Below are 26680 nucleotides of genomic sequence, written 5' to 3' on the forward strand. Positions count from 1 at the left end.
CTATTCAAAGTGTGTGTATACATGGTTTGGGACAGCCTTTACAATGCATAACTCATGGACACAGACAATAGTACTGTGAAGGCCTGGGGTGGAGGTGGGGGAGGCAAAAGAGGGGAAATGGGGAACATCTGTAATACTGTCAACAATAAAAATAAATTTAAAAAATAAAATAAAATAGTAGTGGAGAATCCCTCTTCTGCAAGCACCGCCCCCAGCTGTGACCCTGGGCTGCGGAGGACGCGGCCCTGTCCCGGGTTCCTCTCAGCGCACCTCCCCACGCCCCTTGCAGGCCCTGCGCGGGCACACAACGCCCTGCCCCTCCAGCCGCCCAGACGGATCCTGGGGCGAGGGCGGGACCGCGCGGGGGCGGGGACCCCAGATACGCAAGGGGCGGGGCGAGTCGCGGGGCGGGGACTCTGGTGGTGGGGACCCCTGGGGGCGGAGCACGGCCGAAGTGTGGGGGCCGGAGTGTGGGGGCCTGTGCGCGGGCCCGGGGCCTGTTCGCTGGGCGGGAACGCGGGAGGGCCTGTGCACCCGGCCCCGGGAAAGCGGGGACGCGCGGGGCCGGGGCGTGGCCGGAGTTGTGAGTCTCCGGCGCCCGGGAGGGGCGGGGCGAGGCGAGGCTGCGGCGCCGGGGCCTGCGCGCGGGGCGGGGACCCTGGTGCCTGGCGTGGACGCGGGGGCCGGGGCCTGGGCTCTGTGCGGCGGGTTCCACGCGGAGCCGCTGGTCCCCGCGCCCTGCGCCGGCGGCCTCGCCATGTTCACCTTCGTGGTTCGCGACGAGAACAGCAGCGTCTACGCCGAGGTCTCCCGGCTGCTGGTCGCCTCCGGCCACTGGAAGAGGCTGCGGCGGGACAACCCCAGGTTCAATCTGATGCTGGGCGAGCGGAACCGGCTGCCCTTCGGGAGACTGGGTGAGCGTCCCCGCGCCCGCGCCCCGGCCCGCCCCGGCCGGTCCGCTGGAACCGGCGCTTTTGTGTTATGGCCACAGAGCTTCCCCCCTCGCTCACCCGGCAGATCAGGCGCGGACCCTACAGGTCTGAACCATCCTTCTTAATGTCCGTCTTCGGGATGGATTTGGACCCGAGTCACCGCGCGGCCCCCACCGCAGTCGGTCCTGCACATCCCTCGGGCCGACGCCCCCATCGTCAGGTGGGACCCCCACCCATCTCCTGCCAGACGCCCCCCTATCCGGGATCCGCGCGCCCCCTCTTTGCATCCCCACGCCTGGCGCCCCATCGGGCGGGGCTGGGAGCTCCTCGGAGCCGGTGACATCTGTCTGGGAATTGCTCCAGCCTGTGCGGGTGCGCGAGGTGCACTGTGTGGTGAAAACCCCGAGGGATCCCGCTCCCCGGGGCTCAGATGACCCGCCAGGGGCCGGGGAAAGACCTGAACTCCAAAAGCAGGAGCTTCTGACCGGAGCCCAGAGGAGGGCGGGGACGTAGGATTCCAGCGCGTCCTTTAGTTTCCCCAAAGAACGCGTGTTCACAAGTGTGGGTCACAGCGGGCGTTGCACGCACATTTTACACGGCGCTGGGCTCTCCCTCTGCCCTGCTTCAGTTCACGCGGTGGGGGCTGGCTTGGCACCACCAGGTGCACTTTGCCGGCTGTGGAGGGGGGTGGGGCGTGGACCACCCCCTCCTCTTCAGATGATGTAATCCAGAAGTTGTGCAGGGACTCTGGTGGTGGGGACCTGCGTGTGGCCTCATGGCCTCTCCTCCATGCAGTCACCAGAAATTGCAGCCTCTGCCCTGGTAGCCATGTTCCCTGCCCAAATCCCCTGCGGTGGGGGCCAAATCATAGGCCAAAGACCAACGCAGAGACTCGAGAATGAAGAAAAGCCATCACTGCTTTGGAGGGCCGCCAGTATTCTGTGTCCAAGAGAGGAAACAGTTTCTAGAAATAGGTGTGGTCAGGGTAGGGAGGGTGCAGGGACACAGACTGAAACAGGCCTTCAGGACCCAGCTGGCTGCCTGAGCTGGGAGCGTTTGCATGGGACTGTGCAGTCTGTGGTTCGGGGAATGAAGGGTGTAGCGACACCGCCTTTACTGACATTTCTTTCTTTGGTATGGACCATGAACCACTTTTTTGTCCCCACCCCCACTTTTTAATGATTATACAAGTTTTTGATGCAGGGTAGGGTTGGTTCTAACCCCCAGACATCTTGGAATATGGGCAATTTGCCTGGAGATCACCTGTTAACTGTCTCCCCCAGAAGCCCCTGCACAGGGAAACCTTCCCTCAAAGGAGAAGAAACTCTGCTTACAGTCGGGAATGCTTATTTCCTCCTTGCTCCGTCCACTTCCCCGCCTGCCCGACTTCCTGTCTGCAGTGCCTGCTGTCAAAGCTTAGCTGGGATCCTCGTGTTAAAAACACACGTGGCTCTGCCAGGGCTGAAGCAGGTAGATGGCATTGCTGTGGTGCTCAGGTCTAGGAAGGAGCAGAAACCACCCAGCAGGTCCACCAAGTCGCAGGTGAGCAGGAAATGTCTGGTGTTTGTGGGAAAGGAAGCAAGCAGCATCCCACAACCAACATGGTTTTATGCCTTCACTGTAGGCATATTTTCCTTAAAGTGCACCACACAAACCCCGAGGAAAAATCAGGTAAAGGCTCAAGATGCCTGGGCCAAGGGGGGAGAGGGTAGGCAGCCCAGGTGTGATCCAGGGAGCTGGTAACAGCCAGGCAGCGCCAGAAACTGTATTCAGTTGTCTACTGTTCTCAGAGCAATTATTCATACCTCTGGCAGCGTCAACTCAAACTCCCTTCTTTGGTTTTACTTTTGTTTTTGTTGCTAGAACAGGGGTCCTCAAACTTTTTAAACAGGGGGGCAGTTCACTGTCCCTCAGACCGTTGGAGGGCCGGACTATAGTTTAAAAAAAAACAACTATGAACAAATTCCTATGCGCACTGCGGGCCCAGGACGAGTCGGCTGCTAAGCAGGACAGGCAGTGGCACCCGGCGGGCCGGACAAATGTCCTCGGCGGGCCGCATGTGGCCCGCGGGCCGTAGTTTGAGGACGCCTGTCTAGAAATTCAGTGCATTTGGTTAGGATTTTAAACTAAATCCAGGCTTTTGTTTTTATTTGTATCCTTTCTGCTCTAATTTGATGGAGGAGGGGACTTGCCTTAAGAGCTAGTGAAAATCTGTTTCCCTGTGGGGTGATGCACAGAGGAAAATCCTCAGGCTTTAGAGTTTGTGGATGTGGCCTTCCCACTGCCTCCTCTCGCCTTCTGGTGGCTTTCTTAGGAGCCCGCAGAGGTAGACGCGCTGGAGAGCAGGAGTGTCCATTCTGCTGCCTCCCCTGATGGCTGTAGGGAAAAGGCTGGGAGGTCAGGAGTGTGACTCCGCTGACGTCCTAACTCAACAGAGATAACTTATCTGTGTATTAAGCCAGGGAGGGGATCCTGGAGAGGTGAAATGGAAGGACAAACAGGCGGCAGTGGTCTCTGGCAGCTCTGGGATGTGGATATTATAATCTTCCCCACGGGCAGGCTGAGTGGGCCAGTGGGATGCTGAGGCAGGGGCCCTGCCGGTGTAGGGCAGCAGAATCGTTCCTTTCCAACCCCCAGTCCTGGAAGGGAGAAAACACTGGGCGTGACACAGCTGTTCCCTCTCCTGAGCCGGGTGCCACCCGGGCCTGGCCCCCTCTGAGCCTCCCTTTCCTCCACAGGTCACGAGCCTGGGCTGGTGCAGTTGGTGAACTACTACAGGGGGGCGGACAAACTGTGTCGCAAAGCTTCTTTAGTAAAGTAAGTGTTCCTTAAAACCTTGATTTTTTTTTTTTACATAAATGGTGTTCGCTTTCATCATGAAGCACTAAAAGGAAGAAATGAATGTGGGGTTATTTTTTAAAAGGCAAAATACTTTTTATTTAAAAAGCCAACACATATCTGTTCTGGTGCTTCCTCTAAGCTACTTGGATTGCGACCCAGAATTCTGCCATCTAGCACTTGACGGAGCCTGTCTGTCTGTCTGTCTCTGAGTGAGGCTCCCAAAAGCAGAGCCTGGGATAGGTTTATTGTGTAAGTGATGGATTGGGGATATATTTTGTACTCCAGGATCGGTCAGCCATTGGCTATAGGGAGAAGTGGGGCATTTCTGGGCACAGCTGGTCCCTGGAGAAGGGGCATGCACAAGACCTTGGCAGCAGCTCACGGCAGCCAGGGTCCCCTTAGAAAGGACACCTGGAGGGCGGAACTGCATCTGCTGCACTGCCCCTCTCTGCGAGCTTGGGTGATGGCAGGTGTCATAAGAACAGTGTCCTAAGGTAGAGGAAGCGATATTATCCGCTGACCTTGTGATCTCAGCTTTCCCTCGGATTAGTTGAGGTAAATTTCCTCCTCCCTCTAAGTCCCACTATGTCCCTCATAGGTGGTTGTTGAGGATGGATAAAAGTGATGCGTGTAAAGTGTGGGGCACAGGGCTTTATAGGGAGCATGTGACTCTGTGCCTCAGTTGCCTTCTCCGTAAATTAGGGACAATAATAGGAACTGCCTCGGGGTTGTTGTCAGGATTGAGTTAATTTGTGTGAAAGCTTTGAATAATGCCTGCCTCAGAGTTCACTCTGTATAAATGAAAGGTTATTGTTATTGCTGCTGTTGTGGTCATCACTGCGGTTGTTACCATTTCTATAGGGAAGGTGGGTATGGCCCCTCAAATCAGGGCTGCTCTGGCAGGTCTCCGTTGTCCTTCCCGTGACGCTGAGTGAACGTGTGTGCGCAGCCAAACAGTCGCTCGGGTGGATGACACTGCACCTGCTCTTTCCCCGCTCACATTCTTTCTGGACTCTAGACATTTAAAGGTGCAGTCTTCATAGGAATATGCCCCTCTTTTTGTTCAGACTCACTGGCCCCAGTGACTTAGTATCCACTTCTCTCGGTGAGGGAGTTTGCTGGCTACTCCTAAGGGAAACACGCTTTCTGAAGTCTTCTTTATAAATATATATATCTTACCAAATAATAGACAAACATGCTAATTGACCGTACCTTCACAACGCCCACAGCCAATCAGGAGTGAGTAACCAACAAAGATGGCGGTTAATTTGCATACAAGGCCACCAGACGTCCCTCCCGGTCCCCCGCTGCTCTGGGCCTCTGCGCAGTGTAGGAAGGTAGAAAGGCAGCTCCAGACCAGAGCGGAAGCGGTGCTGGCAGCCAGGGAAAGGAAGGCCCATTCTGGCACGAATCTTCGTGCATCAGGCTTCTAGTATATATATAATTATTGATTTCAGAGAGGGAGAGAGAGAGAGATAGAAACATCAGTAATGAGAATCATTGATAGGCTGCCTCCTGCATGCCCTCTACTGGGAATCGAGCCTGCAACCCGGGCATGTCCACTTGATCAGAATTGAACCCAGGACCCTTCAGTCCACAGGCGGACGCTCTGTCCACCGAGCCAAACCGTCTAGGGCTGAAGTCTTCTGATTACACATTTATTACATGTTAGATGCAAAAGATTCTTTAACTAGAACTAGAAGTGAGACATGATTGTCTAGATTATTCATTTAGAAATTAATATAAAATGCTTATTTAATATTTTTTCTACTGTAATTTTTTCCTATAAAGATAAAGTTAGAATTTTGCTTTTATGAGTGAGAACAGAGGATGCTGTAGGAAACTATTCTGAGTATTTGCATGTTCAGCAACTACTATACTGAGGATGAGTGCGAAGTACAGGACTACATGACCAGGTCTGAGTAGGTGTCTGTTCTCTGGGACCTTGGACAGCGCCAGGCTGACTCCCAGCGGGCCATCTGTGAAATGGGGCTAATGCTGATCACACCTGCTCTTTGCCCCTTGGTGGCATGCGACACAGTCTGTGACGTCTTGACTTATGCAGACTGGGGTTGTCCTCATCTTCACACATGCCCTTTATTCTCTCGGGTATCCTGAGAGGGAGGGTAGTCATTCCAGGAGGTGATGGTTCCCTTTATCATTTTGTCTCTTTCCCATAATTTTGCATGGCTTGGAAGGGCTCAGAGAGTTTAAAAAAAAAAAAAAGGCATCTTAGATGGCAGCCCACAGAGGACTGCTGAATTGTGCAGGGCCATCACAGCTGAGCCAGGATGATGCCAGCCTGTACCCAGAGGACCAGGGACAGTGCCACTGGGCAGCCCCCAGAGGGTTTCTACTAGGATCCTACCCTGGCCCTGGACTCCAGGCACTTCCCGCATCACTGGGAGTGTCAGAGATTCATCGCGGCCCAAGGCCATAGACTCAGAGCCCTGAAGGGCTTTTCTTCTGGCTCAGGTTACGGACTCTCCTTTCCTCTTGTGAACATTTCTCCCCTGGAGATGTAAATAAGCTTCAGGCATGATTTCTTTCCAAACGGGCTTATGAGGAAATGGGACAAATGCAAAGAACTTTCTGCAGACACTGGTCTTGGTTTCCTACAGGAAATGAAGGTGATCCTGAGGGCCAGCGCTGTCCAACAGAAATAGAATGCTAGCCACCTGTGACTTTAAGTTTCCTAGTAGCCACACTAAAACTAGTACAAAGAAACAGGTGCAGTTTATCTTAATCATATATCTTATTTAATCAAATAATCCAAAATTTCATTCTGACATGTAATTAATATTTTAAAAATGAGTGATGTATTTCAGGTTTTGTTTTTATACGGAGTCTTCAAAATCTGGTGTGTATTTTACATTTCCAGCACATCTTAATTCAGGCACTAAATTTTTATTGCAATCCCATTGTGCTGTATTTAGATTTCATAAAAAATTATGCTTAAAAAAAGATTTATATACCCAATTTGCTCCCACCTATGTAAAAAATTTTCAATAACTGAATCAGATACCAAGTAAACATTTTGCTTTAATAATCACATGCACAATGACAAAACAGGGTGGTTTTATTAGAAGAATTAACTTGGGTTTAAAGCAAAGGTATAACATTTTCAAAAGTATGTCCAAGTTAAATAAATTCACCAACTCTTGTGCTAACTCAGTAGTATACTATCAAATTCAAAAGAGTATTGAATAAATTGAAAAGAACTCTAAATTTATTAACTTCAACCAAGTGTTCTCCAAAATTTCCCTTAGTTTTTGCAGATACTTCGCTGTCTGTTACAGTTAAAAACCTTCTGCATATTAAGGCATGTTATAAAAATATGGAAAACCATTATTTTTGACTTGTATTCTAAAGTCCCAACATAAATTCTCATACCTATCTGGCTGGGTCATAAGTAAAGTTTTTTTTTCCCTTCTTCTGAACTTTAAAATTAGCTTGTTTGTAGCAGTGTGAGAATCACACTGCCATTTTTTAACCTTTGGTTATTGGGTGAAATAATGAATTATTGAAAATGATGATTTAGCCCTAGCCGTTTTGGCTCAGTGGATAGAGCATTGGCCTGCAGACTGAAGGGTCCTGGGTTCAATTCCAGTCAAGGGTACATGCCTGGGTTGCAGGCTTGATCCCCAGTAGGAGGCATGCAGGAGGCAACCAATCAGTGATTCTCTCTCATCATTGATGCTTCTCTCTCGCTTCCTCTCCGCCTTCCTCTATGAAATCAATAAAAATATATTTTTAAAAAATGATTTAGCTGAAACCGGTTTGGCTCAGTGGATAGAGCATCGGCCTGCGGACTGAAGGGTCCCGGGTTCGATTCCGGTCAAGGGCATGTACCTTGGTTGCGGGCACATCCCCAGTGGGAGGTGTGCAGGAGGCAGCTGATCGATGTTTCTCTCTCATCGATGTTTCTAGCTCTCTATCCCTCTCCCTTCCTCTCTGTAAAGTATCAATAAAATATATTTTAAAAAATGATTTAGCAAGCATTCCTTTTATTTCAAGAAATTCCTTTTATTTAGTGTTTTAACTGTACACTAAGACTTTACAAAACTCTTCCCTCTGACCATCCCTGGCAAAGAACACAGCATCATTAAACACTGTCTTCTGTTTCTTGCAACAGGTCTGTACTGGTGAGTCATGGTAGCGTTGGCAAGTACATACTGAACCAGTGTAAGAGCTGTACCCATGATACTTTCCATGGAGTGGGCTTCAGAAAACAGTGCAGATGTTTCCAACATGCATCAGACAGTAGAATACAGTAATAAAGGAAATATCAGTCTTAAAATCCCAGTAAATCCAAATTTTAACTCAAGCCGGCTGGCGCACTGTCTGTCGTGACAGACACTGATTTTTCGCTTGTAGGTGGAACTCGTCTTTGACAGATGTAAATGATTAAAAATGAGCCACACGGCGAGCTTGATATTTTTAGGCTTCAATTTGACAATTTTTTTTCATGTATTTGTAAATCCTTTGAGGAAACAGACCCAACATGTTAAATGGGCAGTCTCTTATGTCACACCACTTATTTAAAGCTAAAAACAATTTTTTTTTAATTTTCAAGTTTTGAATCAATCCTTATTGTTAAAAATGTTTTATACTCTGTGGGCAATTACTTAACTGGCTTACTAAAGATTGTTCACTATCTGTAAAATATGTTTTTTAGTCTTATTTCCTCAAAATAATTTCTGTTACCACATTTTTATCTGAAGTGCTTTCTTTTTTGTGTAGAATCCAAGTCATTTTATAGCTGACCGAAGTTACAAGCACAGATTCTGTTAAACATTTGTTTACATTATTTTGTTGAATATTTAATTTGAATTTCAGTCACTAATTTCATTGATTCTTTTTTGACTGTTGAGAGGAAGATCAACTTCATTATGTATTTGCTAAAAATGTCTCATGTCATTCTGCCACAACAAATTGTAATTGTTTGTCATTCGTTGTAAAATTTGTGTCATACCTTCTGCTAGTGCTCCCCACCACCGCCCCCCTACTTCTTACTGTTCTGGTTGTAGTTCTAGCTTCTGTGTCTCTGTTCAGTTCAGTTGCATCTGTACTTTAACATTATTTTAAATTTTAAAATTGTCCGTATTTATTTTTTTAACTAGACAAATGTTACATTTTACTTTAGTTACCAATTATGATTTATCTAGCTATCACTGTAACGCATGCTGTCTTCATAATAAACGCATCACAATGTTTCATTATCACATGGGAAAAGCCCACATGGACTGAGTCAGCCCATTGTCCCTGAGTGGAACAGTGGTGTGTTTATGGTGATGCAGCAGTGCGCCTGGCAGTGCGCCTGGCAGTGCATGCCGCGATACAGCACGTCAGGTCCTGCAGTGGTTAAAGTGAAATGTCCTCCTGCCAAAACAATGAAGTTGTGCTTAATGGACAAATATTTTACAATGCTTTGGTTTTTTAATTAAAACTAAGCTAAGTTTAAAATTCAGTTCCTCTGAGCACTTGAAATGTGTCACACTGGCCACATTTCTAGTGTTCAGAAGCCACATGTGGCTAGTGGCCACCCTATTGGACAGTGCAGAGAGAGTTGAACATTCAGTGAATTAGAAATGTATTTGTTCCTTTAAGTTTAACTCAAATCCTGTTGTTTTGAACTGTAAAATAACTTTATTTTAAATCTCAATTTTAATTTTTCTTTCATTATTTCTGCCATTTATGCATACACTGGGTTTTGCAGGTGAATTTTAACGGAAGCTTAATATTCGCAGTTCTATAGAAGATGAGCCCATCTTAGGGAAGGCCCATGATTGGTTCTTGGCTGTCTCTGATACCTGGGGAGGGAGTGCCATGCAGAGTTAGGACTTGGGAGTTAGGGACTTGCATCGTGCCTGTGTCTTACGACCTGAGTGATGCTGGGAAATGTACTCACTTTTGTGTGGCCCAGTGTCTGATCTATGAACTGAGATGCTGGTGCCTCCCCCTCAAGGGACCAGCTGGAGAGTAGATGCGGTGGGAAGCCCTTCTCAAGCCCTACTGTTTATTAACTGCCTCACCCAGAGCCTGACTTTATCTTCTGTCATGTCATGTTATTTGGGGGCAGGAGGTACGTGTAGTTATGACCACTGGCGTCCAGTGTCCCATTAGAAAGATTCCTCCTTTAGTCTGTCTTGAAGCCAGGAAAGTGTTGGCTCAGGAATATTTCAAGTTAGGTTTCCTTGGAGATGCTGTGTGTGTGTGTGTGTGTGTGTGTGTGTGTGTATTTTAGAGGCCTGGTGCATGAAATTTGTACACTGGGGGATAGAGGTCCCTCAGCCTGGCCTGCACCCTCTTGTAATCCAGGACCCCTTGGGGGATGTCTGCCTGCCAGCTTAGGCCTGATCCCTCTTAGGCCCTGGGGGATCAGGCCTAAGCTAGCAGTCAGACATCCCTCTCGTAGTCCAGGGCTCTTGCAGTCTGGGACCCCTTGCTCCTTACTGTCCACCTGCAGCGGAGGTGGGAGAAGCTCCCGCAATGGCCACTGCACTGACCACCCATGAGCCCGGCTTCTGGCTGAGCGGTGCTCCCCCTGTGGGAGCGCACTGACCACCAGGGGGCAGCTCCTGTGTTGAGCATCTGCCCCTGGTGGTCAGTGCGCATCATAGCGACTGGTCGTTCCACCGGTTGTTCCACCATTCGGTTGATTTGCATATTAGGGTTTTATTATATAGGCTATATATACATATTTTAGAGATGAGGGAGAGGGGAGAGAGATAGAAACATCAATGATGAAAGAGAATCATTGATTGGCTGCCTCCATCACGCCCCCCACTGGGGATTGAGCCCACAACCCCAGCATGTGCCCTTTACCAGAATCGAACCCGGGACCCTTCAGTCCGCATGTCAGTGCTCTACCCATTAAGCCAAACCAGGTAGGGCTGGAGATACATTTTAAAAAGAGCCGAGGTTCTGGACATTGGGTCCCTTTTGACCCCACTGACACATGCCTTTAAGGTTGCATGGATAGCTGTGTGCGATCTGTAGTGCATTACAGATCGGTCCAGGGAGGGAAGAGTAAAGACTGGGATGAGGAGACCAGGCCTGGTCCCTAGTTACACACTGCCTCCTTGACGAGCTCTGGAGGTAGCACTGGCTTTTCTGAAGAGAGTGACAGATGATTGACCCTCTGTCATCTGCCAGGCTAATCAAGACAAGCCCAGAACTGGCTGAGTCCTGCTCATGGTTCCCCGAGTCCTATGTGATCTACCCCACTAATCTCAAGACCCCAGCTGCTCCCGCGCAGAATGGAATCCACCCACCGATGCCTAGCTCGAGGACGGACGAAAGGGAATTCTTCCTGGCTTCTTATAACAAAAAGAAGGAAGATGGAGAGGGCAATGTTTGGATTGCGAAGTCATCCTCCGGTGCCAAAGGTGAGTTGGCATTGCCGTCCCGTAGGTTCCCAGTGCTTTGTGCAGTCGTACGCTAGACGTTAATGATGTGTTTAGATGAGTGACTCTTCTCATCTGAATCCTGAGGGTAGCTAGCACAGTTAGTTATAAAGTCTTAAATATTAATCTACATGCTGGAGACTCTGCATGTACATCTCCACACATGTACTCTCCCGCTAGGTGTTTTCCTGTAAGCTCCGGATCCAGTTGCACACACTTGGGCATTTGTCCCAGAGAAAAGAAAACATGTCCGTGTAAAACCTGGGTGTGATTGTTCACAGAAGCTTTATTCATAATGGCCCCAAACTGGAAGCAACTCAGATTCCTTCAAAAGGTGAAAGATTAAGCAAACTTGGGTGAATCGATCCCACAGGATACTACTCGGCAATAGAAGGGAATGAACTATTGCTAAAATCAGCAACTTGGTTGAACCTGCGGGGAATTATGCTGTGTGAAAAAAAAAAGAACACCACCAATTCCCAAAGGTCACATAGTGTATAATTCTATTTATATAACATTTCTGGAATGACAAAGCTATAGAAATGGAGAACATATTAGTGCTTGTCTGGAGGGTGCGATGGGGAGGGAGGCAGTTGTGGTTTTAAAAGAAAACTGAGGGATCCATGCAATAATGAAACTGTTTAAATGGACAAAGATACTTGCAAATCATGTCTCTTATGAGGCATCTGCATCCAGAATGTATAAAGAACTCGTATAACACAATAACAAAGAGACAAATAACCCAATTAAGAAGTGAGCAAAGAATCTAGATAGAAATTTCTCGAAAGAAGACATACAGATAAGATAGTCTATAAGAACATGAAAACATGCTTGACATTATTAAGCATTAGGAAAATGCAACTCAAAACCACAATGAGATACCACTTCACACCCACTAAAATGGCTATAATTATGAAGACAGATGACAGCAAGTGTTGGTAAGAATGTGAAAAAATTGGAACTCTCATATATTGGGGGAATGTAAAATGGTGCATCCATTTTGGGAAGCAGTTTGGTAGTTTCTAAAAAGTTAAACATAAAATTACTATATTATTCCACTCCTAGGTATATTCCCCAGAGAATTGAAAATATATGTCCACACAAAACTTTTATGCAGATTTTCCTAGCAGCATTATTCATAAGAGCCAAACAACAGTAGAAATAATTCAGATGTCTATCGATTGGTGAAAGAATGAGCAAAATGTGATATATTCACACAATGGAATATTATTCTGTCATAGAGAGGAATGAAGCACTGCCACATACTGCAACATGGATGAACCTTAACAACATGATGCTCTGCCTGGGTTGTGGGCTCAATCCCCACTGGGGGGCCTGTGGGAGGCAGCCGATCAGTGGTTCTCTCATCATTGATGTTTCAGTCTCTCTTTCCCTCTCCCTTCCTCTCTGAAATCAATAAAAATATATTTAAAAAATAAAACATGATGCTCAATTTAAAAAGCCAGACACAAAAAGGCTACATACTGGATTATTCCATTTATATGAAGCATCTAGAACAGGCAAATCTATAGTAGATTAGTGTTTGTCAGGGGCTGGGGTGAGGAAGGAATGGAGAATGACTGCTAATGGATGTAGGGTTTTCAGGAGGTGATGAAAATGTTCTAAAATAAGGTTGTAATGATAATTACTGGAATATACTAAAAACCATTGAATTGTACTCTGTAAAAGGGTGGGTTTTATGGCATGTAAGTTATATCAGTGAAGCTGTTAAAAATGATATTGTATCATTTGTTTAATGTTGATGGATACGTCGAATGTAGCCATTTTTTTCTGTTACCGAACTGCAGGGAATCCACTTGCCCTTTTGTTTCTATGCCCTAACCTTCCTGGCGTTTCCATAAGATAGGGTGTTGACGTGGTCACAGGCAGGACATCGTCTTTATCACAGCAGACAGTGATCCACAGGACAGCGGCATTTATTTAGGGTGCTTGGACCTTTACAGTGTCTTTAGAAGTGAAACTTCATGGTTGCAGCTGGCCAAGACAGTGTTTACAACCCTGTATGGAGGAAAAGTTGAATGACCCTGGTGCTTTGGTGGGTGGAGGGGAAGAGTATGAGAGATTGGACCGGGGAAGGGTGGAAAAGAAGAGTGAGTAGGCCGACCAGAGCCTCCTGTCTGTGTTTTACTGCTGTCAGTGTTTCCTCCCTGGCTTTGCAGGGAGCCGTGCCTCTTGGGACAGACTGCACTAATTTTCGTTTTAATTTTACGGGTTAGGTGAAGGCATCCTCATCTCCTCGGACGCTGCTGAACTTCTGGATTTCATAGACAACCAGGGCCAGGTGCACGTGATCCAGAAATACCTCGAGCGCCCTCTGCTGCTGGAGCCGGGGCATCGCAAGTTTGACATTAGGTAATGCATCCATGTCCATCTGAAGGAAATGCAGTGGTGTGTGAGGAGGAGGATGAGGTGCAATGTGAGGAAGTGTTTGACTGTGTTTAATACGTTACCAACACTGAGCACAGCTGAATGAAACTGAGCTTCTGTATCTAATTCTCTATTTTTCCCACAATAATTTTCTTCCTAAAAAATGTTACTAAGATTATGGAGGTTTTTTTGTTTGTTTGTTTACTATTTTCTTTCATGAAAATGACTGTGGATCCAAAAGGAAGGGCATAAACATCTGGGCCTTGTACCTGGTGTGGCTCAGTTGGTCTTCCCTTACACTGAAAGGTTGAGGATTCAATTCCTGGTCGGGGCACATGCCTAGGTTGCAGGTTCTGTCCCTGGTTGGGGCACATACAAGAGGCAACCAATTGATGTTTCCCTCTCACATGGGTGTTTCTCTTTTTCTCTCTCTCCCTTCCTCTCTCTAAAATCAATAAACACATTCCCAGGTGAGGATTAAAAAATAATACAGCCTAGCCGGTTTGGCTCAGTGGATAGAGCGTCAGCCTACAGACTGAAGGGTCCCAGGTTCGATTCCGGTCAAGGGCATCTACCTTGGTTGTGGGCACATCCCCAGTGGGGGGTGTGCAGGAGGCAGCTGATCTATGTTTCTCTCTCATCGATGTTTCTAACTCTCTATCCCTCTCCTTTCATCTCCATAAAAAATCAATAAAATGTATTTTAAAAAATAAATAAATAAAAAATAATACATACATACATAAATGGGCTTTACAATGGGAGAGATATACACGGAACTTGTAATTCAGACACAACAGATCATGTGACCTTGACAAATAATATTTCCTGGCTTTATTTATGTCCTACCTTTTGAGGATTTCATGAACACATCTCAGGTTTGTGGACTTTATTTTCTGAGCAAAGAGCCTGGCAAGAAGACGTGAGGGGCTTTCTAAAGCGGCATGACCCTCAGCCCCGCCTGCTTTTGGCCTTGCTGTTGGCTCTTCAGAAAGGACTTGGTCTCAGCTGCCTTTATGTCAGGTCAGATTTAGGATGGACAGTCTTCCTCTTAAAATTATTTAAAATTACCAAACATGGCAAATGGAGGTTTCACAGATCAACCTTTAAGGCAAACCCATCCAATCTCTTCAAAATGCTGGCTCTTGAATGGATCAGCATCCCCTTGTCATTGGTGGTGACATGTTTGGTTTGATCATTACAGTGCTAGTCCACTGTCTCAGGTACTTGTTGTGGCCTGCCTTGCATAATTTAGAACCTACCTTCTTCCTCTACTTCCCGCCAAGAAAACCAAGGAGTGGGGATGATATAGATATCTAATGTGAAGGAACTTGGGAGGACTTGAGTAACTGTTTTTGTTGACTTGCAGAAGCTGGGTCTTGGTGGATCACCAGTATAATATCTACCTCTATCGAGAGGGCGTGCTGCGGACTGCGTCAGAACCGTATCATGTTGATAATTTTCAAGACAAAACCTGCCACTTGACCAATCACTGCATCCAAAAGGAATATTCAAAGAACTATGGGAAGTATGAAGAAGGGAATGAAATGTTCTTTGAGGAGTTCAATCAGTACCTGACCAGTGCTTTGAACATTACCCTGGAGAATGCTATCTTAGTACAAATCAAACATATTATAAGGTAACCTAAGTGTATCTTTTTAGTTATATGTGTCTTGAGAAGCTTTGGGAGTGTGTGCCTTTCAAGGAATTATTCCATTTAAGTTGTCTAATTTAAAGACAAAATTCTTTTGTAATATTTCTTTATTATCCTTTTAATATTTGTAGGATCTCTAATGATGTCACTGGTTTCATTCCTTATAGTGGTAGTTTATATCTTCTCTCTTTATTTCTTGGATTAATTGGATTGGCTAAAGGCTTATCAGTTTTATTAATCTTCTCAAAAAGTCAGTTTTTTGCTTGACTGATTATCTCTATTGTTTTTTGGTTTTGTTTTCTTTGATTTATGCTGTTTATTATTTCCTTCTGCTTTTGGGAGGTGTTTAATTTTTTTTTCTAGTTTCTTTGTGAAAGGTTAGATCATTGATTTGAGAGACTTCATTTTTTAAAAATATAGGAATTTGCCCTAGCTGGTTTGGCTCAGTGGATGGAGCGTCGGCCTGCGGACAGAAGAGTCCCAGGTTCGATTCTGGTCAAGGGCACATGCCCATGTGGTGTGCTTGATCCCCTCGTAGTGGGTGTGTAGGAGGAAGCCAATCAACGATTCTCTCTCATTATTGATCTTTCTATCTCTTTCCCTTCCTCTCTGAAATCAATAAAGATATGTTTTTTTAATAATAAAAATTAAAATATAAGTATTTAATGCTATCAGTTTCCCTCTAAGTACTCATTAGCCATACCTCCAGATTTTGCTATGTTGTGTGTTTTTTTTTTCATTTTATTAAAATAATTTCTAGTTTCTCTTGTGACTTTATATTTGACTCATGTGTTATTAGAAACTTTTGCTTAATTTCCAGATATTAGGGGATTTTTCCAGATATCTTTCTGTTACCGATTTGTACTATAATTTCATTGTAGTCAGAGAATATCGTTTGTATGGTTTTGTGTCTTTAAAATGTGTTAGTTTCATGTCCTAGAATATGGTCGATCTTTGTGATTGTTCCGTGTGCTCTCAGAATAACATTTACTTGCTCTGCTTAGGCTGTGTTCTATAAATGCGACTTCGGTGAAGGTGGTTGCTAGTGCTGTTCATGTCTTTTATGTCCTTGCTGTTTTCCTGTTCCACTGTTTATTATTGAGAGAGAAAAAAATCAAAGTCTCCAAGTGTTTGTATTTTTCTACATCTCTTTTTAGTTTTACCAGTTTTTGTTTTATATAGTTTGAAGATTTATTGTTAGGTGCATATACATTTAGAATTGTTGTCTCTTTTGGGAAAATTGACTACTTTATTATTGTGTAATATCTATCATTATTTCTGTAATATTTCTTATTTTAAAGTTGATTTTTTATTTCTATAGTCACTCCAGCTTTCTTTTGATTAGTTGTATTTTCTTTCCATTCTTTTACTTCTATTCTATTCTATTCTATTCTATTCTATTCTATTCTAGTGGACTCTGGTAGACAACGTAGAGTTGGGTTTTTTGTTTTGTTTTGTTTTGTTTTGAATCCAATATAATAATCTCTGTCTTTTAATTGGTGTGTTTATACCATTTAAATTTAATGTAATTATTGGTTTGGTTGGATTTATATCTACCATTTTATTATTTGGTCAATATGTTCCCTCTTTCTTTGTTTTTATTTGCTTTCATGTCTCTATTTCCTAATCTCTTTAGAATTATTTGAATATTTTCAGAGTTCTATCTTAATTTTCCTGTTGAATATTTGGCTCTCTTTATCTGTCTATATTTTAGTGGTGATTCCAGGGATTAAAAAATATATGTATCTCATATTTCGGTCTTCTTAGAGTTAACAATTCACCACTTCACATAAAATGCAGACATAACATTATAGATCACTTGACTCTCCCTCTCTATGTTACAGTTGCCATGTGTATTACATCCACATACATTGAAATCTCTACCACATAATGTTATAATTTTTGGTATCAACCATTAATTACATTTTTTTATGTAGATAGTCAAGTTTGGTTTTTAAAAAATATAAGGCCAAACTGGATGCTGTCTATAAGAAACACATTTAAATATAAAATAAGAAAAGACATTTTTATTCACCCAGATATTTACCTTTTTTTTCTCTTCCTTTAGTCCCGAGGTTCCAGATTTCTCTCTGGTATCGTTTCCCTTCAGACTTTGTCATTTCTTTTAGAGCCGTTCTGCTGGTGATAAGTCCTCTTAATGTTCCATCATCTGAAAAAGTCTTTATTTCTCTTATTCCTGAAGGGTGTTTTCACTGGAATTACACAAACATAATGCCAATCAAAAAATAAAAAAATAAAAGCTGTATACAAGATGCGTACAGATTGATTCTATTCATATAAACTGAAAAACAAGCAAAGTTTAGTAAATACATTATTTAGAGGACGGTACATATGTGGTAAAAATAAAGAGAAAAGCAAAAAATTCAAAATAGTGATTTTCTCTGGAGAAAAAGCAGGAGGGACCCAAGGAGGAGGCCTGAAAGTATGGATGTGGGTACATGGATGGTCATTAATGCTCCATGTATTTTAGACTCGTTTTTATTAGTATATTTATTTTGTCTTTATTTTTAAAGGACATTTGCTCTGGAAACAGATTTCTAGGTCAGCAGTTAATATTTTTTTAGCACTCTGAAGGTGACACCATTATCTTCTGACTTCCATTTTTTTCTTCTCAGATGTCAACTGAAATCTTAATATTGCTTTTAATGACCTTTTTCTCTGTTTTTAAGATTTTTATTTTATAAATTTTACTGTGAGATGTGTATAGTTTTCTTTGTACACATTTCTTTGTACACATTCATAGTGCTTCTTGAATCTTGGAATATTCATGGTCATTATTTTTTCAATTATGGCTTTTGTCCCAGGGAAGCCTGCATAGTTTCCCTTCTAACTGCACAGTTGAGTATAAGGACAGCTATCTGTGGTCATCTTAGAGTTATAACATATTTTATTACTAAGACTGGAGGCCCAATGCACGAAATTCTGCCTCAGCCCTCGCAGCCCCAGTTTCGCCTGAAAGGGTTATCAGGAAGGTTGTCAGGAAGGTCGTTCGGCTGTCCGGTCTAATTAGCATGTTACGCTTTTATTATTATAGATAGGGATTTGTCCCAACTTTCAGTTAGGGAAAAATCAGGGAAGATCTTCATAAAACAGAAAAGGCCTACGTATTCTGGGATGGCTGTATTAGAAGAGAGTGGCTTATTATTCTTAAGCTCCTGTGTAATTACCTCGTTAGACCATCTCAGCACCAGGAGTAGGTATTACTTTACCTCCTACTTTATGGAAATCAAAGCTTAGCTCCAAGAGGTTAAAACATTGACCAAAATTCTGGCCTTGGCAGCCTGATCTCTGACCTCACTTACTTATTCACTATGTTTCTGAGCTTCACTTTCAAATTTTATGTATTTTTTCAAATTTTTATATTTTATAGTGCATAATCAATTTTTCTGTTTTCCCAATTTTTTGAAACAGTAGTTGATGCTAATAATTATTCTGTTTCGATATTTAGTTTCAATATATGTAGCTCTTCAATCATTTAATTAGTAACAATTTGGCAACAGATCTGGAACAAGCAAAAGAAACGAATGAGGCCAATAGTTTTTGTGCCAATTCTTCCCCTCACTGGTTGACCATTGGCCCACTTCTTTTCTCTGGAAAACGTACATGAATGTGTTTTACTTATTATAAACAAGATGTGGCAGCAGCCGTCCTGTGGGAGGGACCCACCTTTCCAGGGGCCAGGGTGACAGCTCGGAGCTGGGAAAGCAGCCAGTTTTTGTAAAGACATGCGTGGTTACAGGTCTCCTAACAAGTTGCTGGATAAGTAGCATTGTCTTGAATAATCTGTCGGTAACAACTTGAAAGGAGAGGATGAAGTCAAAGCCTATTTATGGCAGCACATTTCATGGGCAGTCCTCTGGCCCCTCTCCGGTCCCTTCGCCCTCGCACCTGCTCTCAGCGAGCTCTCCCTCTGCCCGCAGGAGCTGCCTCTTGAGCGTGGAGCCCGCCATCAGCACCCGGCATCTCCCTTACCAGAGCTTCCAGCTGTTTGGCTTCGACTTCATGGTGGACGAGGAGCTGAAGGTCTGGCTCATCGAGGTCAATGGCGCCCCTGCATGTGCTCAGTAAGCCTCACACCACTGGGCTGTGACAGGTGGAAGTTGGGATGACCTGTCTCAGCAAGGTCGCGCGCTCCCGTGGCCCTTGGCCGCTGTCAGGGAGGAAGTGGCAGGACAGGAGTTGGCAGGGGCTTTGCGGAGGCATTTCCTTTCCCATTTCCCCATGTGTGTTGAGCGGTTAGACTGCTCAGGCGGGTGGTCCCTGCAGGGAGAGTTTCAAACACAGCTAGAGGCTGTGGGGGAGACGAGTGGGAGGAGATGAGGGAGCAGGGTCCTGGAGTGGAGACGGTGACGACCAAGAAGGTCGGGTTCCTCGGGCAGCAAGTGGTCGGAGAAGCCTCGGAGGTGCAGTGGAGCTGGAGCTGGCACTGAGAGGTGTGGCGTGTGCCCAGGGAGAAGGGAGAGCCTTCAGGAAGGGGCACGCACCAGCGGAACCTTGCCCATTGCCAGGCTTTGGGAGGAGCACAGGTGGGCAGAACCTGCCCTCCGGGGGAGCTCCTGTTGCGTTGGGGGAAGCGGCTGCAGGTGGCATCGGTGTCATGTAGTGAGGAATGACGGAGGGGACGCCGGTCAGGACTGCTCCGGGGAACGCCGCAATGTGAGGGAAAGGCATTGGACTTGATCCTTAAAGGCATCGGTCCTTCCGAGATCCACTGTCATCTTTTCCTCCATGTCCACATCCTGGAGAAACAGATCTTCTGAAGGGTCAGCAGGAAGTTCCACAAAGATGAGTGTGCTCAGGGTGGTCCGCTGCAGGAGAGAGACGGACAGACACTGCCCGAGTAATTACTGTGGGGTCATGTTGTTACAAGTCTACAATAGACAGTCAGTAGGTTCTGTGGTTTAGGTGCATGGCTTTGAGAGGGGAGGACTTCTGGACTGGGGGTGGGGCTTACAGTAAGGTGGCCTGGAAGCCACGAGGGACCCCAGCCACCCTGAGAGTCCAGGGGCAGGGGATGGGCCAAGCCCCAATTTTAGTAACAACCATCACACCTCATACGCCTCCTGTCACTGTTCCTTATAGGCGGGAGGCTGTGTGGTTTGCAACATAGAACCTTAGGGCAGTGAAAAGGAATGGGGTGAGGGGAGAAGGTCCTGTGATAAGGAGGGTGACGGCAGGGCTGCCATTGCATTGGGAGGGGAGAACCAGACGGTGAGGCTTTCTCCTGGTGGAAATTGGGAAGCAGGAAAGTAAAGACCTCTGGTTTCCTGGGTCAGGTGGCCCAGAGCATAATCAGAAGTGAGTTTTTCTTGGGACCACACACTGCTGGTTTACCCTGCATTAGAGCCAGTCCTGCGGGATAGTCTCAGCCTCGTGAGCTGCCCCATGAAACAGGCAGGCCTCCTATAGGAATAGCAGGGGTGGAGGGCCTCATCACTATTCTGAAGTTTTCCTCCTTAGCTTTTCTGATTTGGTGCTTCCATTGCCTGGATTAAGTCCAGAGCCCGGATGTGGCCTCCAGGCCCGATGTGGCCGGGCCAGTGTCTTGGCTGCAGCTCCAACCTGCGCTGATCACCTCCCCAACGCCCTGACTTTCTCCCTGCTCCTCCTCTCACTGCGCTGCCTCTTCTCCCACCCAGCTCACTCTCCCTCTCCCCTCCCTCCCTCCTCCGAGTCCTTGTCCCTGTCTTTGCCCTCCTCCATCCTCTTTTCCACCCTGTCCCCATTCTCTGACGTCATTCATTCCTCTGGCCTCAGCTCAGCTGACACTCATGGGGAGTCTTTCCTAAAGTCCCCTCAACCACAAGGAGGGGATGCTTTCTGTGGGGAGGCCTGCCCTCCGTGTCCCCAGCACAGACAGCAGGAGGGCCCGTACCCTCCACTGGAATTGCCATCTCCCCTGCGGTTTATCTCAGAGTGGGGTTCTCTGTCGTTGCGCCTGCAAGGCCTTCCAGATGCTTCGTCTTCCCACGGCGCCTCCCGCTGTGTTTGTGTGGACAGCGGAGGCCAGTTGTGTAAATGTGGTCAGGGGATGGGATTTCCAGGGCAAATCCTAGTGAAAAAGACTTTGGTTTCTCACTTGCACTTTGATGAACTTCCTCGGTAACATATTTTTGAACCTGTTTCAGGAAGCTCTATGCAGAACTGTGCCAGGGCATCGTGGACATAGCCATATCCAGCGTCTTCCCGCCCCCCGATGCCGAGCAGCAGCAGAGCCAGCCGGCTGCGTTCATCAGGCTGTGACCCGGAGACGCGGAGATGCCCATGGCTCCACGTGAAGCCACAGTGAGAAAGAGGCAGCTCGCAAGGCTGTGAAGGAGGAGAGAGTGCGAGAGCGAAGGTGACCCCGAGGGGCTCCTGGTAGAGCTCTCTGCACTGCTACCCAGACTTGAAAACTGCAACGCGTTTCCACGAGGGGCGAGAAAAACGTTCTTCTATGGGGAAACACGGGGATTTGGTTGTTTTCTATTCTCGTCCTTGAAAGCAGCGGGTTTCGATGCTAAGGCCGTGTGAAAGCAGTGCCTCTCCTCCCAGGGCCAGGGACCCGCGCGTGCTGTCTCCGTCTGCTGCAGCCCTCGTGCCTTAGCTCCGTGCCCAGCTGCAACCTCTGTCCGTGCAGGGACTGATGCTAGAGCATTTGGGCGGTCCCGTGTGTCCCTGCTCGTCCCCGCTGACACTCTGCCTGTGAGAATCTGGACCAGCAGGCACGCAGCCCTCGGTTCCGTGCTGTGCACTGCCTCGCAGGGCAGGGTGCTGTCCTCGTCCTGTTCCTGAAGGCACTGGGTCAGTCGCCGGTCGGTCGGGGTGGGTGTGGGCTGGGCACCAATATAGCAAACACTGCTGTCAGTCTGCTCTCTGCATGTTTTAGAAACCGAGCAGCAAGTTTGCCACAAGCCTGCAAGCATCAAAAAGCATGAGAGAAAAAAGACAATGCCTTGCTTGACTTCATAGTTGGGTGTCCTTGAAATATGATGGATCTGTTATCTTTGTTTGAACCGGAATTCATGCACTTTTGTGAAGTTCCTGGGGGTCAGGAGAAGGCAGAATTCCTCTCCCCCCAGGTGGTCCTGCCCCTGACGCAGGGAGCTCTCACCATCTCCTTCTTCTCCCCCAGCACCTGCTGTGGGAGCAGGAGGGGGTGTTGTTCCAGTGAGGAGGCTCTGCCTCAGGGAGAGGATCTCAGTGAGTGTCTGTCTGCCTGAATGGGAGCGTCTCCCAGAATGAGAAAGATGTGGTTTTAGAACTTCACACGGCATCTTGTAGGTCAGCAGTTGTGTCCTGTTAGGTGTGGTGTGGTTTTCACTGACTGGATCGGGGAGTATACTCCAAGGCTTTTCAGGAGGCCATGCCACTCGCAGTGGGAAGAACAAGATGCCACATGTGTTCACTGAGCCGAGTGAGCAGGCCCTTCTTAGAGCGCTGGATCCCAGCAGACCCACGGACAAGGCCCCGCCGCCTCGGGACGTGGTGTGTGCTTCCTTCGTGTGTATGTGTGCTCCGTTACTCGTCCTCCTTGCACACAAAAAAGCAGGTCTGCAGTCAAGAAGACTTTTTAAAACTATTTTTTATTTCAGAGAGGAAGGGAGAGGGAGAGAGAAAAACATCGATGATGAGAGAGAATCATTGATTGGCTGTTTCCTGCACTTACCCCACTGGGGATCGAGCCCATGATCCGGGCATGTGCCCTTGAACAGAATCGAACCCAGGACACTTCAGTTCGCAGGCCGATGCTCTATCTACTGAGCCGAACCCGCCAGGTTGGGAAGACGTTTTTAAAAAGAGAAGAAAAAGCAACTGTTCCTAAAATATGATGAGAAGTGGGAGCTTACATGTGGGCAGAGGATGTGAAGGTGTGATGTTGAGTGGAGAGGAAAAAGACACGGCTGGGTGAGCTTGCATGGAGAATTGGAATTATAATGTCATGGTTGCTCAGAGGACAGATCGTGAAGTTTTCATGCAGAGCACAATGAAACTGTCAGTGATTAAAGTCGCTCCTGGAGGCCCAGCATGGCTGCTGGGTTGGTGTTGGGTCCTTAGTGCGTGGCCAGGTGCACACCCATTTAGAAAGCGTGGGGTACTGGGTTCTGCGAGCTGGTAATGGGGAACGTGTGGAAGATTGGTAGGGCTGTCCCATGTGAACACAGATGTGTAATGACCTTTTGGACCTAAGTTACAGGAATGTTAGAGAGTTTTCCAGCTGCTACAGTGACAAAGCTAAGAATGCAGATGTTAGGAAGTCTTTGGCTCTCGATGGATTTTCTAAGAAGCCTGAATCAGTAGCATGTGTATGAGGGAAGTGAGGCTCTAAAAAGAAAATGATACCTCATTCCTCACATGTTTTCAAATAAATGTCTATTTATCTTTACTTCTGATCAGGGGGTGGTTGCCTCGGAACTGTTCCATCCCCTCCATGCTGTCCTGGCACAGGTGCCCAGTCAGTCTTCCTGTGCTTGTCCATGTCCGTGTCACCAATTGCTGGGGAAGAGATGCTATTCATTGGAGATGTCGACTCCAGTCTTGGCTCTGCCATTGGCTGCTCAGTGTTGGATGAGATGTAACCTCTCTGTGCCTTAGTTTCTTGTCTCACAGAAGAGATTGTTGCCAGACCTGGGACTACCTCACAGGCTTTAGTGAGGACAAGTGAGATTAGGAAGACTCAGGAGCCTTCTGTACCAAGACTCCTAATGCTGGCTGTGTGCTGGAACCACTCCTGACAGGGCTGGGGTCCACACTGTGCCCCTCCATCCACCCCGGCGATTGAATCAGAACCTCGGGCAGCAGTGCGCTCCACGATGCCTGGAACCGCTGCTTGAGGAGGAAGGGAAAACACATTCCTATTACCTGGAAAGAATCCAGTAGGGCCCAGGGCTTTTAAAAAGTTCCTTTTGGAAGAATAGGCATTTCTTTCAGAAGGACCAGGTGTTGACATGTGTATTCATGCTACCAGTGCTGTCTAAGCAGTTCTCTCTTTGCTTCTTGTCAAACATGCCTTCATCCACTTACACAGTCTGTGAAGACTTGGCAACGAATGTAAACAGACAGGAATTTATAAATCTGCTAAATAGGCATTAAGGTTATTAATTCTTGAGAGAAAAGCCCCTTTCCTCACACTTAACTCCTGTGGTATTTAGAGCTCAGTTTTACCCAGAACATGAAAGTGCCTCAGTGTCTGTGTGGTATAGTGGAGCAGGTGCTGGCATACTTACCACAGACATGGTATTTCCCCAGCGCCTTGGATGTTTACCGCAGACTTGGAGTGAGCAGTAGTGCTGGGAAGGTACGGGATCCACAGCACCCGCAGCGGAATGAAGCTACAAAATGTGTTTAACTGTTGAGGTTGTGTCAGGCTGCGGTGCATGTGGTGGGCGGGGAGTGGGGACTCTACTGGAGAAGACAAGGCCCCTGAGTGGTCCCACAGCATGTGGGAGCTGTGAAGAAAATTCAGTGATACAGGACTCTGTACCTAAGAGGAAATGACTTCTGAAATAAGGTGATGTTATGAATATTTAAAATGCCTGGAGCATTAAAGTGAAGTAATCATATTTCAAGTGTTCTTGTCCCTTTGGTTCTGTCATCTTGTTGTTTGTGTTGACTGTCCTAGCAACCATCGGTTGTTTGAGTCCATGACTCTGTCAGGCAGACTTTCTGTAAAGTGTCAGACAGTAAATATTCAGGCTCTGCAAGCCAAGCAGGGTCTCTGATGCATTTTCTTCTTTGCCTTTTCCCCAACTCTTAGGAAATATATAAAGCACTCTTAGCTCAAAGGCCATACAAAAATAAACCAAACGTGGCCATCGTTGGCTTAACCCAGCATGTCGTCTAATACTAACCCAAAAGATTGTCCCTTGTAATTGAGATGTACATAGGTTTTGAAAACCTTCAACAGAGTTCTAAGAGTATAGAAGGCCACAATAGACACAGACAATATTGTGTTGAAAGCCTGGGCCTTGTGTGTGTGGGGGGTGGGGGGAGGATTATAGGGTGGAGGGAGCCCATGGGGGGGAAGGGGGTAAAGATAAATTTCTTAAAAACGAATATAGAAGGCCACACATGTGTAGGGCTGTGTGTGTGCCCAGGGGAGACCTGAATTCCCTCAGCTTTCACCTCTGTCTGACTTGGAGGATCTTCACAAGCAAGAAGTGATGACTAAGGCAGAGCTGTAACTGCCTTCCTGAGCATGAAGGCATCACACACACACACACACACACACACACACACACACACACAAAACACACACAGTCCCTGGGCAAAGACTAGGAGACTTACTTGTTCCAGACATTTAGGAAATCTCTATGCAATCAGTTGACCACTAAGGTAACTGAACAGAGACTTTGGTGGCCACACATAATAAAGAATACAGGTTTTACAGAATTAGCTCAGGAGAGTCACTAGATAGCTACAACAATAAACCCTGGAGTGGGGCGAGTATCTGGTTTCCAAAGTTGGCCCATTATATCATTAAAATCTTCCAATTTTCAACACAAATTATGGGATATGCAAAGAAAAAAGAAAGTATGGCCATGGAGGGAAAAGGCAGTCAATAGAAATGGTCCCTGAGGAAGCCCAGGTATTAGACCTAGTACACACACAGACTTTAACTCCAGCTCTTTAAAGTGTGCTTACAGAACTAAATGAGAAGAATGGCATTGAAAAGTACAATCATACAAATAAAAAATTCATTACAGGTGTTCAAAAGCAGGTTTGAGCTGGAAAAAGAAGGAATCGGTGAATCTGAAGTCAGTTGAAATCATTCAGGCTGCAGAACCAAAAAAAAAAAAAAAGAATAGCGCTCTAGAGATCTGTCCAGAGACATGCATGTATACCAACATATATATAACATGGGTCCTAGAAAAGAAAGGGGCAGAAAACAGTGGAAAAAGTAGTGGCCGAAAACTTTCCCACTTTGGTGAAAAACATTAAAATGCATGTGAGAAATTCAACAAGCTTCAAGTAGGATAGACTCAAAGAGATCCACATCAATACACATTAATCACTAAGAAAATAACTTTAATTATAGCAAAAAAAAAAGACAGGAACTGAAATATTACACTAAAAATAACTATTTAACAAAAGTGAAGGCAGTAATGAAGGAATGAGGGGAGGTATAAGGCAAACAGAAAACAAATAGCAAAATGGCACACATAATCCTACCTAATCAGAAGTTTCATTAAATTCAAATGGATTAAACACTTCAAACAAAAGGCACTGATGGCAAAATGCATTAAAAAAGAAAACCAAAACTACCATGATGCACCTCTGCAATCTATTAAAGACGCAAATAGGTGAGAGTAAAAGGATGAAAAAAGATATACTGTGTAAATAGTAATTCAAAGAGAGTTTGAGTGGCCATACAATATTAGACAAAATAGGCTTTAAGAAACAAAGTTGTCACTATAGGCAAAGGACATTTTTTAATAATAAAGGGAGTGATTCATCAG

The 26680-nt window shown here is 46.0% G+C and overlaps 1 protein-coding gene across 2 annotated transcripts; it reads left to right on the top strand.

The window, feature by feature from the left end:
* Window positions 1-620: 620 nt before the first annotated feature.
* On the top strand, window positions 621-24799 carry TTL (tubulin tyrosine ligase). 2 transcript variants are annotated; one of them, XM_080684514.1, is made up of 7 exons: window positions 621-914; window positions 3671-3749; window positions 10932-11164; window positions 13420-13555; window positions 14937-15206; window positions 19163-19306; window positions 21371-24799. In XM_080684514.1, exons 1-7 carry the CDS (start codon window positions 758-760, stop codon window positions 21483-21485), a joined length of 1134 nt encoding a protein of 377 aa, XP_080540640.1. In that variant the 5' UTR covers window positions 621-757; the 3' UTR covers window positions 21486-24799. The 2 variants fall into 2 exon arrangements, with proteins under 2 accessions (XP_080540640.1, XP_080540641.1); XM_080684515.1 differs by having other exon boundaries at window positions 634-914; window positions 14940-15206; window positions 21371-24787.
* Window positions 24800-26680: the final 1881 nt, after the last annotated feature.

Source organism: Plecotus auritus (assembly GCF_963455305.1).
Source record: "Plecotus auritus genome assembly, chromosome: 8".
Taxonomy (NCBI): Eukaryota; Metazoa; Chordata; class Mammalia; order Chiroptera; family Vespertilionidae; genus Plecotus; species Plecotus auritus.

What these genes read in the sequence shown, in the direction of transcription:
- TTL (XM_080684514.1), top strand. Translation starts at nt 758, where the DNA reads ATGTTCACCTTCGTGGTTCGCGACGAGAACAGCAGCGTCTACGCCGAG. An exon ending in GTCATCCTCCGGTGCCAAAG is followed by an intron (nt 11,165 to 13,419) that starts GTGAGTTGGCAT and finishes TTTACGGGTTAG; the next exon opens with GTGAAGGCATCCTCATCTCC. An exon ending in CAAATCAAACATATTATAAG is followed by an intron (nt 15,207 to 19,162) that starts GTAACCTAAGTG and finishes CTCTGCCCGCAG; the next exon opens with GAGCTGCCTCTTGAGCGTGG.